Source organism: Protomyctophum parallelum (genome assembly GCF_964188405.1).
Source record: "Protomyctophum parallelum genome assembly, chromosome: 14".
Taxonomy (NCBI): domain Eukaryota; kingdom Metazoa; phylum Chordata; class Actinopteri; order Myctophiformes; family Myctophidae; genus Protomyctophum; species Protomyctophum parallelum.
The window spans coordinates 4,198,961-4,224,331 of record NC_139709.1 but is presented as its reverse complement, the minus strand read 5'-3'; the positions used below and the strand labels follow the sequence as shown (position 1 = coordinate 4,224,331).

The window sequence follows — 25,371 nt, the reverse complement described above, 5'->3', positions numbered from 1 at the left end:
ATTTTCAGTAGCACCGAAGAGCCGACTTTAGAACGGTACCCCCCCCCCCGAGCCTCAAATGACGTCAAATTGTAGGCTCTACAGAGCCGAACCGACTTTTATTCGGCTCTAAAATAGGAGTATGAATCGGCCCCTTAGGCACCACATTATTCATACATTAATCATTGTTAGTGTTCATTCCTAGTGTAAAATGCTGTATACACAGCCCACTGTTATTTGAGTGCATCAATGTTTATTCCTCCACAGACCCTCCAGAAAAGCCCTCAGTATCAGCGAGTCCACCAGGAGGCGTTGTTGAGGGCAGCACAGTGACTCTTACCTGCAGCAGTGAAGCCAAGCCACCCGTAGACACCTACACCTGGTACAGAGACGGAGGAGTCGCCTCTATCTCCACTGGTCCTCAGCTGGTGAAGGACAATGTGTCTCCTGCAGACGCTGGACGATACTTCTGTCAGGCCACAAACACACATGGATCCCAGAGGTCACCTCCACACGCTCTAGATGTTCAGTGTAAGTGAACTAAAATATCTCTCTCTCTCTCTCTCTCTCTCTCTCTCTCTGTCTCCAGAGAGAGTTTGTATGTTTGTATGCTTTGTATTAAATGTGTCTGCTAAATCCCTAAATTATATTTTAAAGTATTTCATAGGTCAACAATAGTATACACCCCCAACTGAACATGTTAACTCACACTGATGTACTGCTAGACAGGAACCATGTACTGTTACACTCAAACTCATTAATTTGATCATGTTTCTCTTCAGCTCTCCCAGTTAATCCAACAGTCCACACAATGGGTAAATAAAACAAGAACAGACAACTACGCAACATTGTAAGCTGATTTTTGTTTTCCTTATAATCAAAGTAATATTACCTTTTTACTGGATATTATATTGTCTGTACAGAGTCTGATGATGTCAGGTTGGTGGAAGGAACCAGTCTCTGTACTGGTACACTCGAAGTGAGACACCAGGGAGAGTGGAAACCAGCGGCTGATTTTACGTCTAGCTGGAACCGTCAGTCATCGTCTGTGGTCTGTCGACAGCTGGGCTGTAGCTCTGCTGTTAGCACAAAATGGAGCTCTGTTTCTACACGTCAACCTGTGTGGTGGATTACATCTTCCTGTGTTGGATCTGAATCTTCACTGAGGGAGTGTGTAACGATGCAGGCTGCTCATTCGGTGGAGAGACTGGAGGTGATCTGTTCAGGTATCTATCTGTCTGTCTGTCTGTCTGTCTGTCTGTCTGTCTGTCTGTCTGTCTGTCTGTCTGTCTGTCTGTCTGTCTGTCTCTCTCATATGAAACATGATGTAACTCCAACGGTCCAACCTAACCCATATGAAGCCTGACAAGATTTAGTTTTTTCACTGTTTTCACTCAAACTAATTCATTTGATCATGTTTATCTTTGGCTCTCCAAGTTAAACCAACACTCCACACAATAGATAAACAGACATGAACAAACAAATATACATTATTACACATTTTAATCTAACAGATGTTCTTCTAATTCAAGTAATATTACCTCTATACTGTTTATACTACTGTCTCTGTACAGATTCTTATGTCAGGTTGGTGGAAGGAACCAGTCTCTGTACTGGTACACTCGAAGTGAGACACCAGGGAGAGTGGAAACCAGCGGCTGATTTTACGTCTAGCTGGAACCTCCAGTCATCGTCTGTGGTCTGTCGACAGCTCAGCTGTGGCTCTGCTGTTAGCACAAAATGGAGCTCTGGTTCTACACGTCAACCTGTGTGGTGGATTACATCTTTCTGTGTTGGATCTGAATCTTCACTGAAGGAGTGTGTAACGATGCAGCCTGCTCATTCTGTGGAGAGACTGGAGGTGATCTGTTCAGGTAACAAAGAATAACTTCAACACCCCCAACCTGACAATCTACAGCTTTTAATCCAGAAATGGTCATGGGCCACATACTGTACATACGGTACAAAACTTGATGATGTCACCATGGGCCACATAATGTACATACTGTACAAAACATGATGATGTCACCATGGGCCACACATACTGTACAAAACAAAAGTAAAATGAACAAACTGTACAAAACAGTAACTCTCATAAAGGGCATATTGCTGTCTAGAGGGCAGAAGGGCAGGTTCTCTCTGGCGCCACCTATAGTGTCTATCTGTGCTCATTGTGGACGGGCTGCATCTCTTCACAGCGACGCCGTCAAAGCACTGCGGACCCCCAGAGGTCCTCCAGATGAAGAGCATCATGAAAGATACGATACGAGACACGTACGCGCCCGGAGAGAAGGTGTTGTACGAATGCATGGTGGGATACACCTGGACCAGAGGACCCCACAGTGTTACGTGTGTGGATGGACAATGGACACGTTTAACAATACAATGTGGAAGTAAGTGTACGTTTGTCAGTGTTGTTTGATTGAAGTGTGTGTGTGTGTGTGTGTGTGTGTGTGTGTGTGTGTGTGTGTGTGTGTGTGTGTGTGTGTGTGTGTGTGTGTGTGTGTGTGTGTGTGTGTGTGTGTGTGTGTGTGTGTGTGTGTGTGTCACCAGTCACAAGGAGGTCCTGATTCTGGAGGTGGGCTGTGTCTTTGATTTGCACATGGACCAGGCATTCCAAGATAAACATTCTAAGTATCAACCATTACTTGGATTGTATAACAAACTTGGGGTATCGCTGTAGATTTGCCATACTGATATTCGGAAGCCTGGGCCATGTGCATAAACTGACCATGAGTGGCCTAAGAATAGCTGGCATGACAAAAAGCAAAGCCAAACAACTTGCCAAATACTGAGCTCTGTTTGGGCTGTTATAGGCAGCTTGTCTGTGTGGAGGAGGAGGTGCCACGTGTATCCTTAAGTGAACATGAACTGTCAACCCCGTTATATTTGTTTCCTTGTCAAATGTATTGTAATTTGTGGATTCAAATAAATACATTGAAGTGTGTGTGTGTGTGTGTGTGTGTGTGTGTGTGTGTGTGTGTGTGTGTGTGTGCTCGTGTGTGCGCGTGTATGCGTCGATGCATGTGTGGAACAAGGTTAAATTGTATTTCTTGCCTTGATCTCCTAACCGCACATTTCTCTCCATGGCTCGCACACACGTCCACCCGCACACACACACACACACAAACACACACACACACACACGCACACGCCCACCCGCACACGCCCACGGACGGAACGCACGCATGCACGCGCACACACACACACACACTTCTCTCCATGGCTCTCACGCTCTGTCTCCATTTGACTCAGGAAAGTGCGGCAAGCGGATCGGCAATATGGTCACAATCAGCGGAGGCACTCTGTCCCGACCTGGAGACCATCCATGGCAGGTGTCTCTGCAGAGCAGACGCAGAAACTCATCGAATGCGTTCGGACACGTCTGTGGAGGCGTCCTCATCCATTCCTGTTGGGTCCTCACCGCTGCTCACTGCATGTAAGATGCTCTGAATGCTATGTGTGCTAACATGCTGCTATGAATGCTATGTGTGCTAACATGCTGCTCTAAATGCTATGTGTGCTAACATGCTGCTCTGAATGCTATTTGTGCTAACATGCTGCTCTGAATGCTATGTGTGCTAACATGCTGCTCTGATTCTATGTGGGCTAACATGCTGCTCTGAATGCTATGTGTGCTAACATGCTGCTCTAAATGCTATGTGTGCTAACATGCTGCTCTGAATGCTGTGTGCTAACATGCTGCTCTAAATGCTATGTGTGCTAGCATGCTGCTCTAAATGCTATGTGTGCTAACATGCTGCTGTGAATGCTATGTGTGCTAACATGCTGCTCTGAATGCTATGTGTGCTAGCATGCTGCTCTGAATGCTATGTGTGCTAACATGCTGCTCTGAATGCTATGTGTGCTAACATGCTACTCTGAATGCTATGTGTGCTAACATGCTGCTCTGAATGCTATGTGTGCTAACATGCTGCTCTGAATGCTATGTGTGCTAACATGCTGCTCTGAATGCTATGTGTGCTAGCATGCTGCTCTGAATGCTATGTGTGCTAACATGCTGCTCTGAATGCTATGTGTGCTAACATGCTACTCTGAATGCTATGTGTGCTAACATGCTGCTCTGAATGCTATGTGTGCTAACATGCTACTCTGAATGCTATGTGTGCTAACATGCTACTCTGAATGCTATGTGTGCTAACATGCTGCTCTGAATGCTATGTGTGCTAACATGCTGCTCTGAATGCTATGTGTGCTAACATGCTACTCTGAATGCTATGTGTGCTAACATGCTACTCTGAATGCTATGTGTGCTAACATGCTGCTCTGAATGCTATGTGTGCTAACATGCTACTCTGAATGCTATGTGTGCTAACATGCTGCTCTGAATGCTATGTGTGCTAACATGCTGCTCTGAATGCTATTTGTGCTAACATGCTGCTATGAATGCTATGTGTGCTAACATGCTGCTCTGAATGCTATGTGTGCTAACATGCTGCTCTGAATGCTATTTGTGCTAACATGCTGCTCTGACTGCTATGTGTGCTAACATGCTGCTCTGAATGCTATTTGTGCTAACATGCTGAGGTGTGAGATGTCATGCTGACCAGATTGTCCATTTCTGAGTTTTGACTCAACAATGAAACAATAATCTCTATGTTGAAACTATATACACTATAGCACTATAGGACATGGCATCTGTCTACATAACATTAACTATTTAAATGACATTGTAGCCTTTTCATAAGCCTGTAAGGTTGTCAAGGCTATAGGCCAAGTCCTACGGAGCTAAGATGGAGTCTGAAGAGGTTTTCAGACTATGGTCCAAAGATTGGGAGTGAGTCTTCAGTTCTGACTGCAATGGGAAGTTCATTCCATAGTTTAGATTGGGAGTGAGTCTGTAGTTATGACTGTAATGGGAAGTTCATTCCATAGTTTAGATTGGGAGTGAGTCTGTAGTTCTGACTGTAATGGGCAGTTCATTCCAGTCTGGGAGCCAGAATAATGAATGAAACGTCTCTCATGTCTTAATGACTGACTGCTGTTTCTCCAGTAAGACTGACGACACCATGGACATGAAGGTGGTCTTGGGGGGAGTGGACAAAGGCATACATGAAGAGGAAGACCAGATCGTCGACGTGAACAGAGACTTCATTCATGTGGATTATTGGGAAAGAAAAACATCCAGCAATCCAAGTAATGACATTGGTGAGACCATTAATTTACTCTGTCTCTGATTGGTCCATTAATTTACTCTGTCTCTGATTGGTCCATTCATCTACTGTGTGTCTCTGATTGGACCATTCATCTACTGTATGTCTCTGATTGGACCATTCATCTACTGTATGTCACTCACACAGCATGCTTAAAGGTCTAAATGATGACATAATGTCAGTCAGAGATGCTAATGTTATGTAACTATTGTGTTTACTGTGTCTCAGCATTACTCCAGCTGGGCACCACCAACGGAGCATTCTGTGCCAATGAAACCAGATACGTTACAACTGCCTGTCTGCCAGACAAGATGTTCCGCGATGGAACGAAGTGTTGGATCTCTGGATGGGGCGAAACTAAAGATGGTACGTGTCCAACCATTTCACTACCATTAATCACACCTTAAAGATGGAGTGCCGTGTTTGTTTTCCACCCTAAAACATGATCATCAGGTCTTATTGTTATGTAACCCTTTCAAAAAAGTGTACAATATTTGTTCTAATGTTGTTTTTATGTGGACACGCCCACCAGTTAATTAAGTATGCCTGGTTTGCTTGGTGGGTGTCTGACAGTCTTCAGGCGTGCTGCATTTCCAAAGTAGAATGTATTTATTTATATTCACAGTGTAATCATGGCTTGCGCGCCAAACGGGAGCTCCACCGCTGCCCACAATAACAGAGTAAATCTGACAGCTTACACTTCCTGTGTCCGCTCCATAACCAGTCGTGTCGCCTCCTAATGTGTCCGGCCGGGCACACACATTACAATAACACAGGGGTAAACCAACCAGTGTTCTTGTCCCTCAGATAAGTACCCATCCAAACTGTCAGAAGGACAGGTTTCCCTGATGTCTCAGGAGCGTTGCACGGAGTTTCATGGATCCCTGCTGGACGACACCATGATCTGTGGAGAAGACAAGAAGGGACTAGTCAGCACCTGTAGCGTAAGTGTGTGTGTGTGTGTGTGTGTGTGTGTGTGTGTGTGTGTGTGTGTGTGTGTGTGTGTGTGTGTGTGTGTGTGTGTGTGTGTGTGTGTGTGTGTGTGTGTGTTATTGATGCTTGTCAATATTCCCAGTAGAGATGAATACAACAATTGGGTCTGATCAAAAAAGGTTTCATTGAAGATAATACAAAAATGAGAATAAGCCAAAAAGATAAAGTAGATCAAGTCAAAATGATAAGTAGGTGACTCATATGGCTGTGTGTCTCACAGGGTGACTCATATGGCTGTGTGTCTCACAGGGTGACTCATATGGCTGTGCGTCTTACAGGGTGACTATGGCTGTGTGTCTTACAGGGTGACTATGGCTGTGTGTCTTACAGGGTGACTATGGCTGTGTGTCTTACAGGGTGACTCATATGGCTGTGTGTCTTACAGGGTGACTATGGCTGTGTGTCTCACAGGGTGACTCATATGGCTGTGCGTCTTACAGGGTGACTATGGCTGTGTGTCTTACAGGGTGACTCATATGGCTGTGTGTCTTACAGGGTGACTATGGCTGTGTGTCTTACAGGGTGACTCATATGGCTGTGTGTCTTACAGGGTGACTATGGCTGTGTGTCTCACAGGGTGACTATGGCTGTGTGTCTTACAGGGTGACTCATATGGCTGTGTGTCTTACAGGGTGACTATGGCTGTGTCTTACAGGGTGACTCATATGGCTGTGTCTTACAGGGTGACTCATATGGCTGTGTGTCTTACAGGGTGACTATGGCTGTGTGTCTTACAGGGTGACTCATATGGCTGTGTGTCTTACAGGGTGACTCATGTGGCTGTGTGTCTTACAGGGTGACTCATATGGCTGTGTGTCTTACAGGGTGACTCATATGGCTGTGTGTCTTACAGGGTGACTCATATGGCTGTGCGTCTTACAGGGTGACTATGGCTGTGTCTTACAGGGTGACTCATATGGCTGTGTGTCTTACAGGGTGACTATGGCTGTGTCTTACAGGGTGACTCATATGGCTGTGTGTCTTACAGGGTGACTATGGCTGTGTCTTACAGGGTGACTCATATGGCTGTGTGTCTTACAGGGGGATTCGGGCGGACCCGTGATCTGCAGGGACGATGGGGTTCACTACGTGGCAGGCTTGGCCAGCTGGGGGAGTGCGGCATGCGGTGGTGAAAACCCTAGTGTCTACGCCGACGTCCACAGCCAAGTGAAGTGGATTTCCGGCTGCATTGCCAGCTATGGAAAACAATGCAAGACACAGAGTGCACCAGTGGTGAAAAGCAACTAAGAACCTGTTTTTTTTTAGGTATTTCCATTATCCTAATAGTTTTACCTCTACTCCACTGCCACATATGTGCCAGTAGAATAGTCTATGGAAGAGTGTCAGAGTGGTAGGAGAGGGTGAGTATGTGGTTACTTCCATCTCACCAGCCCTTCCCCTGATTGGTTGGAGTTGCCTACTTAAGGCCAGAAAACACCTGAGGTCTTCAGCATTATTATTTTTTGAGTGGTGCAACCACTCCAAGGAACAGCAATGTCCGTGTACACCTATGTGTTCACCTATGTGTTCACCTATGTGTTCACCTATGTGTGTATTAATGAGCACGAGTATGACTGACTACCAGTAGGGGCGCTGTTTGCCAGAAACAGAGAGAGAGAGATAGTATTAGTGCTGCACTGTTGCCTGCTAATGAGAGAGAGAGAGAGAGAGGAGGGGGGGGGGGGGAGGGGAGTTGCACCGCTCAGTTCACACGAGTGTGATCTTTGTTTTAGTGATGTGCTGCTCGCCTGCTATGTTTTTGGTTTGTTCTGCACGTGTATGATTTCCATCTTAAACTTCATTAAAAGGACAAGGTTGCCCAGGCCGTAGTGTAACGGTCTGGGCACCGGACTGGTGATCCAGTCGCGGTGTGCCGCGGGTTCGACTCCCGAACCCGACACGGCCTTTACCGCATGTCATCCCCCATCTCTCTCCCGTTTCCTGTCAGCCTACTATCTGTCCCTTAAAAAATCAATAAAAGGCGTAAGCCGCAAAAAGAATATCTTTAAAAAATTAAAAAAAAAAAAAAAAAAGGACAAGGTTCATGTTTTAGGTTATTAGGAAAAGTAAAAGATGAGTGTTATTATTGTTTTCATTTTGCTGCTTTCTTTCGTTTTAGGGATTTTAGCTGTTTTTGACAGGGGGGGGGGGGGCGGGGGCATTTGAGCATGGGGCTAAATATGTATTTTTTTTACCACATTTTATTATTACTTGCGCAAGCAGAGCACGCAAGTACTAGTTTCGCCCGGGACTCGTATGCACCGTCCCAGCCGTCCCGCCAATTTTGATGCGTATGCACCGTCCCAGCAAATGGTGCCTGATACGGCAGTGGTGCCAGATTACATACATGTATACATGAGCAGGAGCATTACCTTTAATCCTCCCAACACTAAAACATATCATCATTACGTCACCATCGAAAACCAATTACACTCTGGCATTGGGTCCTTTAATCCACATCTTTATTACGTCATCATTGAGAGATAGTTATACAGATGTATGTAATCTGGCACCACTGCCGTATCGGGCACAATTTGCTGGAACGGTGCATACGCATCAAAATTGGCGGGACGGCTGGGATGGTGCATACGGCGCAAAGTAACCACAGTATACCGCTAATCAAATTACATACATAGTATATGTATAACTATCTCTCAATGATGACGTAATAAAGATGTGGATTAAAGGACCCAATGCCGGCCCAGGCCGTAGCGTAACGGTCTCGGCACCGGACTGGTAATCCAGTCGCAGTGTGCCGCGGGTTCGACTCCCGGACCCGACACGGCCTTTACTGCATGTCATCCCCCCATCTCTCTCCCGTTTCCTGTCAGCCTATTGGCTGTCCCTTCAAAAATCAATAAAAGGCGTAAGCCGCAAAAAAAAAAATCTTAAAATAAATAAAAAAAGGACCCAATGCCAGAGGGTAATTGGTTTTCGATGGTGACGTAATGACAATATGTTTTAGTGTTGGGAGGATTAAAGTTAATGCTCCTATGTATACATAATCTGGCTCCACTGCCGTATCAGGCACAAGTAGTCACACACACACACACACACACACACACAGGCACATACACAGAACTCCATGTGGGACAACCGGCTGACAGTTCAAACGGGTGCTATGAAAACGTATATCACTAGGTTCCCAAGCTCCATCGTTCCCAAGTAGGCCGGTGGCCGACTGCGACGGGCACGTACAGGTCTAGTTTATCTAATAATCCATTTTTAATATGTTATTAGGATGACCCTAAGGGGGAAAAAAACCTTGAACGATGTATTACTCTGTCACGACTATGGTCGTGTGTGGTTATGATTAATTATGAGTGTTATGAGTTATGAGTATTATTTTGGATTATAAATATATATAATGTTTATTGCTAACATTATATATATTTATATGGTGGTATTGTTATAGTATATATGTATTGTATATGGAATTATCTTAGGCCTCGATGTCTTCTAATATATATATATATATATATATATATACCTGAGCAGCAATTGTTATGAACCTGTATTAGATTAACTCTCCTCCCATGCAGAGAGAGTATACTAATGGGTCCTCAGACAGACTGATTGTCATCAGCTGTGTGTGTCTGGGGTACTCCTGTTGGCCATGACAGTGGAGGCCTGATCATCCTCCCTGATTGGCTGACGGTCACGTGAGGGAGCTAACGGCCGTAGCTCTCACACTACTAAGCCCAGTCGCCCCCAGACAGGCACTGGGGAAACACTGACTTCCAGGGTCTTTCCCCCATCCGTCACATTACTGTCGCATCCAACTGTTTTGCCTTATTTGTGAAGTTGAACTTTTGTTTAGAGACGTTATTCCCTTCGGAAAGGGGAATAACCTTATAGTTTTGTTTTGAGATCCGTTTATTGTATTTCCTTTTGAGTTAAGAGCCATTCATTTGTAAACTTGTTGATTATTATGATTTATTCATCATACTTTTGAATAAATTCTTGTATTAAGACCTTGGTTTTGTTTCTCCTCCATATGTTGCATTACATTTTACCCCTAGACGTCACATATGGTTTTGTAACACTCTTGCAATCTGTTTTGGGTCAAATCTTAGACTGACTGGGCCTATTCAATTATACTAGGCTATACTGACTGCACTGCAGCCGTGCGGCCGCTAGAGGGCGCCAGACACCTGCTGTACTGTAGGTGTGGTTGCGCGTGGACGCGCATGTTTTCGGCTGCGCACAGTTTTTGGACGGCTGGTGAAGGGGTGCTGCCACACTGTCTAAAGAGCCGCGCACGTTCTCGGCTGTGCGCAGCTTCTTCTTAATTATGTACCATAATATGACATAAGATTCAGGAATACCCCAAAGATGTATAAGTTTCAATGTATTGATTTATAAACAGTATGCAGGCAAATGGTTTGGGAAAATGTGTGTAACTTGCCGATATTGCTTAATTCTTAGACATGTGCTGGACATGATCAGCATTGGAAAGAGGAAGGTTCTGGAGCAATCTGTGTTATTCTAAAACCGTTTTAATAAACATGGTTAATATGACATAATTTATGGTATTAGTGTTATTTCTTCATTCAGAGCATGCCAACACATTACACATGCATAAGAGAGGTGATGGAGCAATCGGTGTATAAATCTATGACAGCTATAATTTCAATAAACATAGTTATAACATGGCGTTGTAGACACTACGTGTAAGTGTAGGTTCTGCCGTAGTAGAAAGGGCTGCGACGGAGAGCAGGTTTATGTATCGAGCATTGATCCATTTACGGTTGCCGGAGCGGATCCGGAGCGGACTGCCGTAGCCGCCGTTGCTTAAAGTCCCTAATAACTTTGGGACAGGCCCGTCTAGAGTTTGAATGGACAGGTATCAGTCAACAGGCCCGTCTAGAGTTTGAATGGACAGGTATCAGTCAACAGGCCCGTCTAGAGTTTAAATGGACAGGTATCAGTCAACAGGCCCGTCTAGAGTTTGAATGGACAGGTATCAGTCAACAGGCCCGTTTAGAGTTTGAATGGACAGGTATCAGTCAACAGGCCCGTCTAGAGTTTGAATCGACAGGTATCAGTCAACAGGCCCGTCTAGAGTTTGAATGGACAGGTATCAGTCAACAGGCCCGTCTAGAGTTTAAATGGACAGGTATCAGTCAACAGGCCCGTCTAGAGTTTAAATGGACAGGTATCAGTCAACAGACCCGTCTAGAGTTTGAATCGACAGGTATCAGTCAACAGGCCCGTCTAGAGTTTGAATGGACAGGTATCAGTCAACAGGCCCGTCTAGAGTTTAAATGGACAGGTATCAGTCAACAGGCCCGTCTAGAGTTTGAATCGACAGGTATCAGTCAACAGGCCCGTCTAGAGTTTAAATGGACAGGTATCAGTCAACAGTTCCAATCTGGTTTCCAATCTGGTTTCAGAACATCCCACTCCACTGACACATGCCTCCTCTATTTGAGCGACCACATCAAACACGAGGTGGACGCTGGAAAATACTGCGGCATGGTCATGCTGGACCTCCAAAAGGCTTTTGACACCGTGAACCACTCCATACTGGTTAACAAGCTTAAAGCTATTGGTTTTGATAGCACATCAGTGAGCTGGATGCAATCCTACCTGGAGGGGAGAGAACAGATGGTGGAGGTGAACGGAACACTGTCCCCTCCCCTCCCAGTGAGCTGTGGCGTCCCACAAGGAAGCATACTAGGGCCTTTACTGTTCCTAATATATGTTAATGACATGACTTCAGCTTGTGACTGCAACTTGTTCCTGTTCGCAGATGACTCAGCACTGCTGGTCTCGGACAGGAACAAACTGCAGGTTGAAAAGACCCTCAGCTCTGAACTCGGTAGAATCTGCACCTGGCTCGCTGATAACAAACTATCCTTACACCTGGGAAAAACTGAATCCATCCTCTTTGGATCAAATAGTAATCTCAGCAAGGCAGATGGCTTCTTGGTTAGAGTGGGTGACAATATTATCACACGAAAAGATCAAATTACCTACCTAGGTTCCATCCTGGAGGCCAATCTTTCCGGTGATAAGATGGCCACCAACGTAATCAAAAAAGTCAATCAAAGAACAAGATTCCTTTACAGGATCTCCTCACTGGTCAGCAAAAACACCTTGAAGACCTTAACAGGAGCCCTCGTACAAGGTTTCTTTGACTATGCATCCACCTCTTGGTACCACAGCACCTCAAAGGCCCTTAAAACAAGGCTCCAGACCTCCCAAAACAAACTGGTCAGGCTCCTACTTGGCCTCACCCCCCGAACCCACCTCACCCCTGCCCACTTTGACAGGCTGGGATGGCTTAGGGTCGTCGACAGAGTACAGCATCTTGCAATGGGTCTGGTCCACAAGATTCGATACACCACCAAGATACCCATGTACCTGTCTAAATACTTCCTTAATGTAAACGAAGTCCACACCCACAACACCAGAGGGAGTGCAACAAACCATGTACAACCCAGATTCGGCACAAACAAGGGACTAAATTCTTTTCGCTCCTATGCCACCAAAATGTGGAACGCCCTACCAACAGTCATTAAGACATGTGAATCCCTTGACTCCTTCAAAACCGCTCTCAAAGGGCACCTACGGATGGCTGCAATTCGAAACTGGCCTCTGTAAAATCTGAATCCCCCCCACCCCCCCCACCCCATTTTCCCTCACTGTATATTGTATCTTTTCCCTTTTTTGCTTCCCATATGATGAATTTAGCTACATAGAAATGTCTATTTGTATGTCTCTAAATGTTTGTATGTCTTTAAATGTTTTGATGAATTGAACAATGTGGACCCTGTTGTAAACAAGTGTAATGCTTAATTGGGTCGTCCACTCACAGTTGACAGTCTTTGTATTGAGTTTGTGCTTAAAATGTACTGTAAATTCTACAAACTGTTAATAAATATTTCAATCAATCAAAAAACAGGCCCGTCTAGAGTTTAAATGGACAGGTAACAGTCAACAGGCCCGTCTAGAGTTTAAATGGACAGGTATCAGTCAACAGGCCCGTCTAGAGTTTAAATGGACAGGTATCAGTCAACAGGCCCGTCTAGAGTTTGAATCGACAGGTATCAGTCAACAGGCCCGTCTAGAGTTTGAATGGACAGGTATCAGTCAACAGGCCCGTCTAGAGTTTGAATGGACAGGTATCAGTCAACAGGCCCGTCTAGAGTTTAAATGGACAGGTATCAGTCAACAGGCCCGTCTAGAGTTTGAATGGACAGGTATCACTATCAGTCAACAGGCCCGTCTAGAGTTTGAATGGACAGGTATCAGTCAACAGGCCCGTCTAGAGTTTGAATGGACAGGTATCAGTCAACAGGCCCGTCTAGAGTTTGAATGGACCGGTATCAGTCAACAGGCCCGTCTAGAGTTTGAATCGACAGGTATCAGTCAACAGGCCCGTCTAGAGTTTGAATGGACAGGTATCAGTCAACAGGCCCGTCTAGAGTTTGAATGGACAGGTATCAGTCAACAGGCCCGTCTAGAGTTTAAATGGACAGGTATCAGTCAACAGGCCCGTCTAGAGTTTGAATCGACAGGTATCAGTCAACAGGCCCGTCTAGAGTTTAAATGGACAGGTATCAGTCAACAGGCCCGTCTAGAGTTTAAATGGACAGGTATCAGTCAACAGGCCCGTCTAGAGTTTAAATGGACAGGTATCAGTCAACAGGCCCGTCTAGAGTTTGAATCGACAGGTATCAGTCAACAGGCCCGTCTAGAGTTTGAATGGACAGGTATCAGTCAACAGGCCCGTCTAGAGTTTGAATGGACAGGTATCAGTCAACAGGCCCGTCTAGAGTTTGAATGGACAGGTATCACTATCAGTCAACAGGCCCGTCTAGAGTTTGAATGGACAGGTATCAGTCAACAGGCCCGTCTAGAGTTTGAATGGACCGGTATCAGTCAACAGGCCCGTCTAGAGTTTGAATGGACAGGTATCAGTCAACAGGCCCGTCTAGAGTTTGAATCGACAGGTATCAGTCAACAGGCCCGTCTAGAGTTTGAATCGACAGGTATCAGTCAACAGGCCCGTCTAGAGTTTGAATCGACAGGTATCAGTCAACAGGCCCGTCTAGAGTTTGAATGGACAGGTATCAGTCAACAGGCCCGTCTAGAGTTTGAATGGACAGGTATCAGTCAACAGGCCCGTCTAGAGTTTGAATGGACAGGTATCAGTCAACAGGCCCGTCTAGAGATTGAATGGACAGGTATCAGTCAACAGGCCCGTCTAGAGTTTAAATGGACAGGTATCAGTCAACAGGCCCGTCTAGAGTTTAAATGGACAGGTATCAGTCAACAGGCCCGTCTAGAGTTTAAATGGACAGGTATCAGTCAACAGGCCCGTCTAGAGTTTAAATGGACAGGTATCAGTCAACAGGCCCGTCTAGAGTTTAAATGGACAGGTATCAGTCAACAGGCCCGTCTAGAGTTTAAATGGACCGGTATCAGTCAAAAGGGAGACATTGAAGAGGAAGGACGGGTGGGGTAAAGATAAACATATATATGGAACGTCAGAACAGGTCAGCTCCATATATGGAGATCTAAGGGTTTGAGGTTAGAGGTCAGATGTGGAGTTATGGTGGCCGGCTCCATATAAGCAGATCCAGCTCTTCTCCATGTATGGTTAATATCCAGGGTTAGATGAGGTCAGCGTACTCGTGATCCAGATCTTCATGGCCATATATGGTGGTGTGACGTGTCACATGAAGGCGTGAGGCGGGACTGACGGCCATATATGTCTCCCCCCTGCTCCGCTCCCTCCCACTGGCTCCCGGTCGCTGCCCGCACAGAATACAAAACTCTGATGCTGGCATTCAAAGCAACCAAAGGTATGGCTCCCCCATATCTTACAAGTATGATTGAACCCTACAAACCCTCCCGCGCACTCAGATCAGCCAACGCAGGGAAGCTGGAAGTACCCTCACTAAAAACGCCGGGACAACGCTCCACATGTCCCAAACTCTTCTCCCTTCTGGCTCCAAAACTGTGGAATGCACTTCCCATTGCAGTCAGAACTGCAGCATCACTCCCAATCTTCCGCCGTAGCCTGAAAACCCACCTTTTCAGACTCCATCATGGCCCATAGCACTTACCCTAACCCTAGCATAGTAGTGAATATGTATAGTTTATTATGTATAGTGTATGTATAGTTTCATCATATAGATATTCCACTGTTACCTTCTTAGCTTACGCATGTTTCATGATAAATGCTTTTATGTGATGTATTCCCATGCTTTTGTTCTTGCTTAAATGTAAGTCGCTCTGGATTAAGAGCGTCTGCTAAATGCCTAAATTGTAAATTGTAAATTGTAAATTGTATATGGTGGCGTGACGGATCGGCGCACTGATAGGTTTTGCAGGTTTTCATAGTAATCCGGGACCTACGGTCACAAGTGTTCATGTAACACAGCTCTGTTTACACGTTTATTTTATCCCCATTTATATTCAATATTTATTTGTACATATACATATTATTTCATCTTGATTGCTCCACTCTTGCTTTGGCAATGTAAACTCATGTTTTCTCATGCCAATACATGAAGCTACTTTGAATTGATCTTGAATGGTAGAGAGAGGTAGAGACAGAACACAGAGAGAGGGTGGAGAGAGATAGAGACTGAACACACACAGAGAGAGAGAGAGAGAGAGAGAGAGAGAGAGAGAGAGAGAGAGAGAGAGAGAGAGAGAGAGAGAGAGAGAGATAGAGACATAACACAGAGAGAGAGAGGGGTAGAGAGGTAGAGACAGAACAGAGAGAGAGGTAGAGAGAACACAGAGAGAGAGAGAGAGAGAGAGAGAGAGTTACTGTCCAATACTGGACAGTAGCCTTTGTGTTTGAAATAGACTGCTTTCTAAGGTGTGATTTGGGGCCCTAGAGATTAATACAAAATCAATATCAACATCTTAATACCAATACTTAGGGAGGGGGGAGTTTACTGCCGTCAAAATATGTAAAGGACCTATAACATAAAATTCAACTTTTTCAATTTCTTTTGTGTTTTTGGGGCTCCCATGTGTGTTTTCTATCCCCACAAATAACCAATTTTGAACAATCAGGCTTTCATGTCATATGGGTGTTTTAATGGAAATTGCTCTCAGAAACAGCTCGACTGATTTTGGCCTCATCGTGATGTCATCAATGTCACCCTACTTTGTATAATTCCTCCTTTTTTTCAGTCTTCAGTTGCAAATTTGCATTTCCACTTGTCCACCATTGTTGATTTTCCAAGCTGGCATGGAATGGAAACAAGCCTGGTTTTATCTAGCATGAGTATTATAATGACTAAAATATTAAATAATCTGCATATCAGCACCCCCACCACCTCAGGACATTGTGGTATTGCAGCTAAAACTGCTTTCAAAGTCCAGAAAGAATTGACAAGGCCTGGTTATATCAGAGTGGTGATTGAGGCTCAAACCATTAGAAATAACTTTGAGGGACATAGACAATATGATTATTAAATATTAAAAGCAGTTTTAAAATGCATGTTATTTGCGCTTTAACAACAGCATGGAAATGTGGACATATCTTTCAATTCGTTTTGCGTCTGCAAGGCTAAATCTCATCAAATCGTGGTCCGTGATACCGTATGCTCTGGCTCAAATGCAGAATAAATACAATAATGGACCAGTCCTGATATGGAAAAGGTTGAAAACCACTGATGTAGTAGACACAAACACCAGCAGGTGGCGGTATTTAACGCAGCAGAAAGTTCACGTCCTCCTAGTCCAGACAGCAATCAGTGTTGCCAGGTCTGCTTATTATAAGTAAGTTTTGAGCTTGTTTTTCTTTAAAGTGGCTTGTAAATATTGATAGTTTTTTTTCCCTTTCTTCTTCGTCTTTCTTGCTTTCTTCTTGTTATTTGGGCTGGCTTCCAAAAGTTTTAATTTTTTATAATTGTTTAAACCAGTGTTTCTTTCTCAGACATTTTCATGTCAAGGACGGTCCCCCAAATTAACGTGAATTTGTCCATGGACCCCCATCTGAAATTATAAAATGTGCCAGGGAAAAACAATCTCACACCAATAAGTAGCTCTGATCCATAGCTCTAATGTGTTTCATGAGCTAACCAAAAAGATAATTTTTTGGGGGGGGCTTGTTTTCAAAACCTTTCATAGACCCTCTTGGTTATTTCTTTGTTTCGCAAAGACCTGGCAACCCTGCCCCCGGTAATGAGTGCAGAGTGTGTGGCAGGTGTTGCTGCAGAAGGTTGTAGTGCAGTTTGAGGAGAGCCAGAGAAACGTGCGTCAACGACACCATGGAAGAAGATACTAAAGACATTGAAGTAGAAATGGTAAGTTAATTAACTCTGTCTTCTAATCTAAAGCAGCGGTTTTCAAGTTAACTCTTTTCATATCAAGGGCCCCTTTATTTATTTATTTATTCGCCATTTGGTTTGATGGTGGCCTTGCAAACCCAAACGTCGTTGGATTATGACCACAACAATGTGGACCCTGGCCCAGGCCGTAGCGTAACGGTCTGGGCACCGGACTGGTGATCCAGTCGCGGTGTGCCGCGGGTTCGACTCCCGGACCCGACACGGCCTTTACCGCATGTCATCCCCCCATCTCTCTCCCGTTTCCTGTCAGCCTACTTTCTATCCCTTAAAAAAAATCAATAAAGGCGTAAGCCGCAAAAAAATATCTTTAAAAAAAAAACAATGTGGACCCTGTTGTAAACAAGTGTAGCCTAATGCTTAACTGGGTCGTCCACTCACAGTTAACAGTCTTTGTATTGAGTTTGTGCTTGAAATGTACTGTAATTCTACAAACTGTTAATACATTTATCAATCAATCAATCAATCAATCAAACAATGCCATGCTCTTCTACCGTAGGTACACACTAAACCCAAGCGTTTAGGTTATAAACAGTTTTAAACACATATTTGTAACACTTTTTAAACGTGTCACAGTGTTTAGATTATAAACAGAAGAACATATTCTTAACAATCAAAGTCAGTCATATACAGTAGGTGTTTAGAATTTGAACACTAGGTGTTCTCGTGAGGTGTTTGAGTGAACTCGTGTTCTACTGTATTTTATGACCATTAATAAACACTTGGCATTTTACAATAGGTAATATATGCATAATAAATGCATATATTAAAATATATTGCTATAAAATGCACAGAACCCTAAACTTACTATGTGCTCTTCTATAAATACCGAATGTGTTAAATGCATTGCTGACTCAACTGGGATCACACCTCTCCAAGTGCAGCGTCAAAACACCTTTTATATTTTGGTATATCAGTTAGCAGAATATTGCCAGAGACAGACATGTGGCAAGAGGTGCAATCTGGAGATTATCACTCTTCTTTGCTCCCTCTTTATAAACTCAGTCTTCTTAAATACATGTTTTATTCTCTAGGCCGGTGGTTTTTAACCAGTGGTCTGGGGACCACCAGTGGTCCTTGCCTGGGCTGCTCTCTGCTCTTTGAAAAAATAAATCACATTAAGTAGTATGCACATAAAAAAATAAGACAGCCTAAAATAACGTGTTATATATATTATTTTATTTTCCAGAAGCGATCACTTTACAAAAGGTCTCAGTCATTCATAAATAATGTTTGTTCATGAGCTGGTCACTGAGCTCTCATTGACTCCAGTGTTCATGAGCTGGTCACTGAGCTCTCATTGACTCCAGTGTTCATGAGCTGGTCACTGAGCTCTCATTGACTCCAGTGTTCATGAGCTGGTCACTGAGCTCTCATTGACTCCAGTGTTCATGAGCTGGTCACTGAGCTCTCATTGACTCCAGTGTTCATGAGCTGGTCACTGAGCTCTCATTGACTCCAGTGTTCATGAGCTGGTCACTGAGCTCTCATTGACTCCAGTGAATTCTGCCGAACTTCCGGGTGTAGTTTGGCTCCCGTGAAAGTGTCCATGAAAGTGTCATGGCGCAGCCCAGTCACGTGACCACTTCACTTCCTTCTAAGGCCCAATCCCAATCCACTCCCTTGCTGACTCAATGAGCCCTCACTGACTTAGCTGCGCGTTCATGTGAAGTCTGCGAGGGCTTGAGGGATGTCCCATTTGAAATCGGTAAGTCAGTGAGGGCTCAGCCCCGCCCCTTTATGTGCCCTTTGCCAAAGTCAGCGTCGATGCTGACTTTAGGCTGACTTTGGCAAATAAATTACCCACAGTTCATAGCGTTACCAGTGGAATGAGGGGGATCCTCCGAACGTCAATAATTTAGGTATGCAAATTAGTTATGTATCGCGATTAGAATGTCAACAAACACAATAGTGCTTTCTTACTGTTCTCAAAAGGAGACGGAGTGCAGGATATAGGCTATATATTTAATAACAATAATAATATTAAGGGAAACAATATAAAATAATATGGAAATGAAATGTATAATACACATTATTATATATGAATATTACAACTCATATCACACAGGAAAGTGTATTTATTAAACTAATAATAAAACGATCATCTTAAATACTAAAATAGACATGATAGACATGTATAAATAGGCTAAGCATGTAGGTAGGCACTGGCTGTGAATGAGGACAGTTTGTATAAAGTGATGCAAGTGTCATGAATGGCGGACTCATCTTCAAAGTGCTGTCCCATTTCTTTCACAACAATTTGGAGCCCTTGCAGCCTCTCACCCTCAAGCACTTACAGCTGACGTCACTAAAGTCAATGAGGGTTCAGGGCTCAGGGCTTGAGGGAGGCAATTGGGATTGGGCCTCTAAGAGCTTCCTTGGGAATTCCCAGGAAGTATGACGAATGGGAAGTGAACCATTAGAGTTCAGAGGTTATCAAACAGTGACTTACAGCGGCACCTTACGTTGGGAGGACAGTGTTGGAGAAAAACATGTTGTTACACAGAGGGAGGCACTCAATCCAAAACAATTCTTTATCTCCCGCAGACTAGGGGAGAAAGTGTTACTATATCTACACATGGAAAATTACCCCTTCATTCACCAAATACCCAAAATACCTATCAGACGTATTACTCTTGCAATCTGTTTTGGGTCAAATCTTAGACTGACTGGGCCTATTCAATTATAATACTAGGCTATACTGACTGCACTGCAGCCGTGCGGCCGCTAGAGGGCGCCAGACACCTGCTGTACTGTAGGTGTGGTTGTCACACAGAGATGCTGTCATTGAGGACACCTCTAAAACACAGATGACATCATCTGTCTTTCATTAGCACGTTGCTGATGAACATTTGGGGGCTTTTTTATTTATTTTTTCTGCGTTAATATCGTCCTGACATCCCGTTAATATCGTCCTGACAGCCCGTGGCCACGCCCCCCGTTTGCTTGTATTTGTATTTTCTTTTTGTATCGGTATGTTTTCAAAAGGAGCAGCTGTTTATGGTCAAAGTTAGAAGAACCGGATGAGGACTGTGTGTGTGCATACAACATTGGGTGTTACAACAAAGGGTGTCAGAACACACAGAGAGAGAGAGAGAGAGGGGGGGGGGGACCCCCCACATGGGTAACAGGGGGAGGGGTTTCAGATCACACAGAGAGAGAGACAGAGAGGGGGGGGGGGGGACCCCCCACATGGGTAACAGGGGGAGGGGTTTCAGATCACACAGAGAGAGAGACAGAGAGGGGGGGGGGACCCCCCACATGGGTAACAGGGGGAGGGGTTCAGATCACACAGAGAGAGAGACAGAGAGGGGGGGGGGGGACCCCCCACATGGGTAACAGGGGGAGGGGTTTCAGATCACAGAGAGAGAAAGATCCGTCTGTGATGACGGAGCTATAGAGACAGAGTTACACTTCCTAACACAATGTAAAAACTACACACTGTGATGACGGAGCTATAGAGACAGAGTTACACTTCTTAACACAATGTAAAAACTACACACTGTGATGACGGAGCTATAGAGACAGAGTTACACTTCTTAACACAATGTAAAAACTACACACTGTGATGACGGAGCTATAGAGACAGAGTTACACTTCTTAACACAATGTAAAAACTACACACTGTGATGACGGAGCTATAGAGACAGAGTTACACTTCTTAACACAATGTAAAAACTACACACTGTGATGACGGAGCTATAGAGACAGAGTTACACTTCTTAACACAATGTAAAAACTACACACTGTGATGACGGAGCTATAGAGACAGAGTTACACTTCTTAACACAATGTAAAAACTACACACTGTGATGACGGAGCTATAGAGACAGAGTTACACTTCTTAACACAATGTAAAAACTACACACTGTGATGACGGAGCTATAGAGACAGAGTTACACTTCTTAACACAATGTAAAAACTACACACTGTGATGACGGAGCTATAGAGACAGAGTTACACTTCTTAACACAATGTAAAAACTACACACTGTGATGACGGAGCTATAGAGACAGAGTTACACTTCTTAACACAATGTAAAAACTACACACTGTGATGACGGAGCTATAGAGACAGAGTTACACTTCTTAACACAATGTAAAAACTACACACTGTGATGACGGAGCTATAGAGACAGAGTTACACTTCTTAACACAATGTAAAAACTACACACTGTGATGACGGAGCTATAGAGACAGAGTTACACTTCTTAACACAATGTAAAAACTACACACTGTGATGACGGAGCTATAGAGACAGAGTTACACTTCTTAACACAATGTAAAAACTACACACTGTGATGACGGAGCTATAGAGACAGAGTTACACTTCTTAACACAATGTAAAAACTACACACTGTGATGACGGAGCTATAGAGACAGAGTTACACTTCTTAACACAATGTAAAAACTACACACTGTGATGACGGAGCTATAGAGACAGAGTTACACTTCTTAACACAATGTAAAGACTACACAAATATTAGAGAGGAGTTCTTCCCAAAATTTAAAACAAATTTCCCAGAAGTGAAAAAGGGAAAAAGTACCACTCCTTCTGGGGGAACAGAAAGAATGTGCCATTTTGGCTGCCAAATATGTCAATTCCTGTCACAAGAAAAGGGACAACTAGTGGCATATTGATTGATTGATTGAAATATTTATTAACAGTTTGTAGAATTACAGTACATTTCAAGCACAAACTCAATACAGAGACTGTTAACTGTAAGTGGACGACCCAATTAAGCAACAAGGTCCACATTGTTCAATTCATCAAAACATTTAGAGACATACAATTAGACACTTCTATATAGTTAATAACAGAACAGGAATTCATCATAAAGGTAGCAAAAAGGGAAAAGATACATATACAGTGAGGGGAAAAGGGGGGGGGGGGTTCAGATTTTACAGGGGCCAGTTTTGAATTGCAGCCATCCGTAGGTGCCCTTTGAGAGCGGCAGTGTTCCGTTCACCTCCACCATCTGTTCTCTCCCCTGCAGGTAGGATTGCATCCAGCTCACTGATGTGCTATAAAAACCAATAGCTTTAGGCTTGTTAACCAGTATGGAGTGGTTCACTGTGTCAAAACAGAGGGAGAGACAGAGAGGGGGGGGGACCCCCCACATGGGTAAGAGGGGGAGGGGTTCAGATCACAGAGAGAGAGAGAGATCCGTCTGTGATGACGGAGCTATAGAGACAGAGTTACACTTCTTAACACAATGTAAAAACTACATAAATATTAGAGAGGAGTTCTTCCCAAAATTTGAAACAAATTTCCCAGAATTCCGAAGTCTGACAGAAAGGGAAAGGGAGAGAGAGAGAGAGAGAGGGGGGGGGGGGGGAGGGGTTTCAGAACACACACACACACATAGAGAGAGGGGGGGGGTGCATGCTTGGTGGGTGCCCCCCCTCCCCTCATGGCGCCCTGCAGGGCAACTGACTGCTCGACCTATAGAGAGAGAGAGAGAGAGAGAGAGAGAGAGAGAGAGAGACGCACACCGTGACACACACAGCAGACTGCAGAGAGAGAGAGAGAGAGAGAGAGAGACAGAGACAGAGGAGAAGTCAAGGCGTCTTCTCCAACACATGCTGAGTCTTCTGTTTTCTTAAAGGTAAGACATTTTCTATTTTAAACACACACATGTAAGTTTACTGTAGCCTACTGTTACTTTCTACAGTCAGGTTGCCAAGTCTGCTTATTATTGATTCTTTCTGCTCTGCACTAGAACCGATTATGAGAACTTCAGTCAGAATAAATAAATAATGGTCCCTGCATGGTATCAAAATGTTTGAAAACCACTCAAATGGATAACAAAGAGCAGAAGGAGGATCGCGCTGTTATTCTGTTGGACTTATTTAAGAACATCATTATGAAAGATTCAACATTTACCATAGTTATTGGTTCTTCTGATTAGAAACATAATGATGTTTAAGCGTTTTCATGCCAGCGCTGTAGGTGGCGCTACCTCTATAGTTATTGGTTCTCATTATTAGAAACGGCGGTATAGGATTATGATATTTATATTTTAATTAACCATTATTTTAAATGTGTGACACCGGTAGCATTGTGACCTCCCGTCAGTCATTAAGACATGTGAATCCCTTGACTCCTTCAAAACCGCTCTCAGAGGGCACCTACGGACGGCTGCAATTCGAAACTGGCCCCTGTAAAATCTGAATCCCCCCCACCGCCCCCCCCCCCCCCTTTTCCCCTCACTGTATATGTATCTTTTCCCTTTTTGCTTCCTATATGATGAATTCCTGTTCTGTTAAAAGTGTCTATTTGTATGTCTCTAAATGTTTTGATGAATTGAACAATGTGGACCCTGTTGTAAACAAGTGTAATGCTTAATTGTTTCGTCCACTCACAGTTAACAGTCTTTGTATTGAGTTTGTGCTTGAAATGTACTGTAATTCTACAAACTGTTAATACATATTTCAATCAATCAATCAAAAACCGTTGTCACCAAAAGGTGGCAGCAAAGCCTACATTTTACTGACTTCTATTTTTCTCTGCGTTTTGATTGATTCATTGATTGATTGATTGAATAATAAATCACAGTAAAGCACAGATCAATACAAGATCTGCTAAGAGGATTTAAAACCCAAGGAGGGTTGTTTCCATTCTGGTCTTTCATATTCAATTCATTGTGATGTTTGCCTGTTGTGTTGTGTTCTGGCTCAGCCCTATATAGATTGGTTCTCAAAGTGGGGTCCGGGGCCCCCAGGGGTCCTTAGGGAGGTACCAGGGGGTCCGGGGCCCCCAGGGGTCCTTAGGGAGGTTAACAATAGTTAACAATTATTTTAAGCACTTTATTTTGTTCACAATCATTTATAACACTTTAACCACATTGTGCTTAAATATACAGATCTGCATATGGGTGTAACGACATAGTATAACTGCATCGAAAAATCTATTTAATTTCAAGTTGTGTTTGAAATGTACTGTAATTAATGTACTGTAATTCTCCAATCTGTTAATAAATACTTCAATCAATCAAAGCATTAAAGGGACACTTAACCCTTTTTGCAAAAAATACAAAACATATGTTAATGACGTTTAGATGATTTTGGAATTGATTGATTGAAATATTTATTAACAGTTTGCAGAATTACAGTATATTTCAAGCACAAACTCAATACAAAGACTGTTAACTGTGAGTGGACGACCCAATTAAGCATTACACTTGTTTGCAACAGGGTCCACCATGTTCAATTCATCAAAACATTTGGAGACGTACAAATAGACACTTCTATTATAGTTAAAGAACAGAACAGGAATTCATCATAAAGGAAGCAAAAAGGGAAAAGAAAAAAATACAGCCATCTGTAGGTGCCCTTTGAGAGGGGTTTTGAAGGAGTCAAGGGATTCACATGTCTTAATGACTGTTGGTAGGGGATTCACATGTCTTAATGACTGTTGGTAGGGCGTTCCACATTTTGGTGGCATAGGAGCGAAAATAATTTAGACCCTTTTTTTTGCCGAATCTGGGTTGTACATGGTTTGTTGCACTCCCTCTGGTGTTGTGGGTGTGGACTTTGTTTACATTAAGGAAGTATTTAGACAGGTACATGGGTATCTTGGTGGTGTATCGAATCTTGTGGACCAGACCCATTGCAAGATGCTGTACTCTGTCGTCAACCCTAAGCCTGTCAAAGTGGGCAGGCGTGAGGTGGGTTCGGGGGGTTAGGCCAAGTAGGAGCCTGACCAGTTTGTTTTGGGAGGTCTAGAGCCTTGTTTTAAGGGCCTTTGAGGTGCTGTTGTACCAAGAGGTGCATGCATAGTCAAAGAAACCTTGTACGAGGGCTCCTGTTGAGGTCTTCAAGGTGTTTTTGTTGACCAGTGAGGAGATCCTGTAAAGGAATCTTGTTCTTTGATTGACTTTTTTGATTATGTTGGTGGCC

The 25,371-nt window shown here is 43.8% G+C and overlaps 1 protein-coding gene and 1 long non-coding RNA gene across 2 annotated transcripts; both read left to right on the top strand.

The window, feature by feature from the left end:
• Positions 1 to 334: 334 nt before the first annotated feature.
• On the top strand, positions 335 to 1,187 carry LOC310870853. Its single transcript, XR_014570270.1, has 3 exons — positions 335 to 510; positions 762 to 794; positions 903 to 1,187. It is a non-coding gene; the product is annotated as an uncharacterized lncRNA (long non-coding RNA).
• A 507-nt stretch (positions 1,188 to 1,694) lies between these two features.
• Positions 1,695 to 7,394, top strand: LOC310870485 (chymotrypsinogen B-like; the record flags this gene model as incomplete). Its single annotated transcript, XM_083781718.1, has 7 exons — positions 1,695 to 1,853; positions 2,178 to 2,372; positions 3,235 to 3,418; positions 4,994 to 5,148; positions 5,382 to 5,519; positions 5,961 to 6,097; positions 7,188 to 7,394. Exons 1-7 carry the CDS (start codon positions 1,808 to 1,810, stop codon positions 7,392 to 7,394), a joined length of 1,062 nt encoding a protein of 353 aa, XP_083637844.1. The 5' UTR covers positions 1,695 to 1,807.
• Positions 7,395 to 25,371: the final 17,977 nt, after the last annotated feature.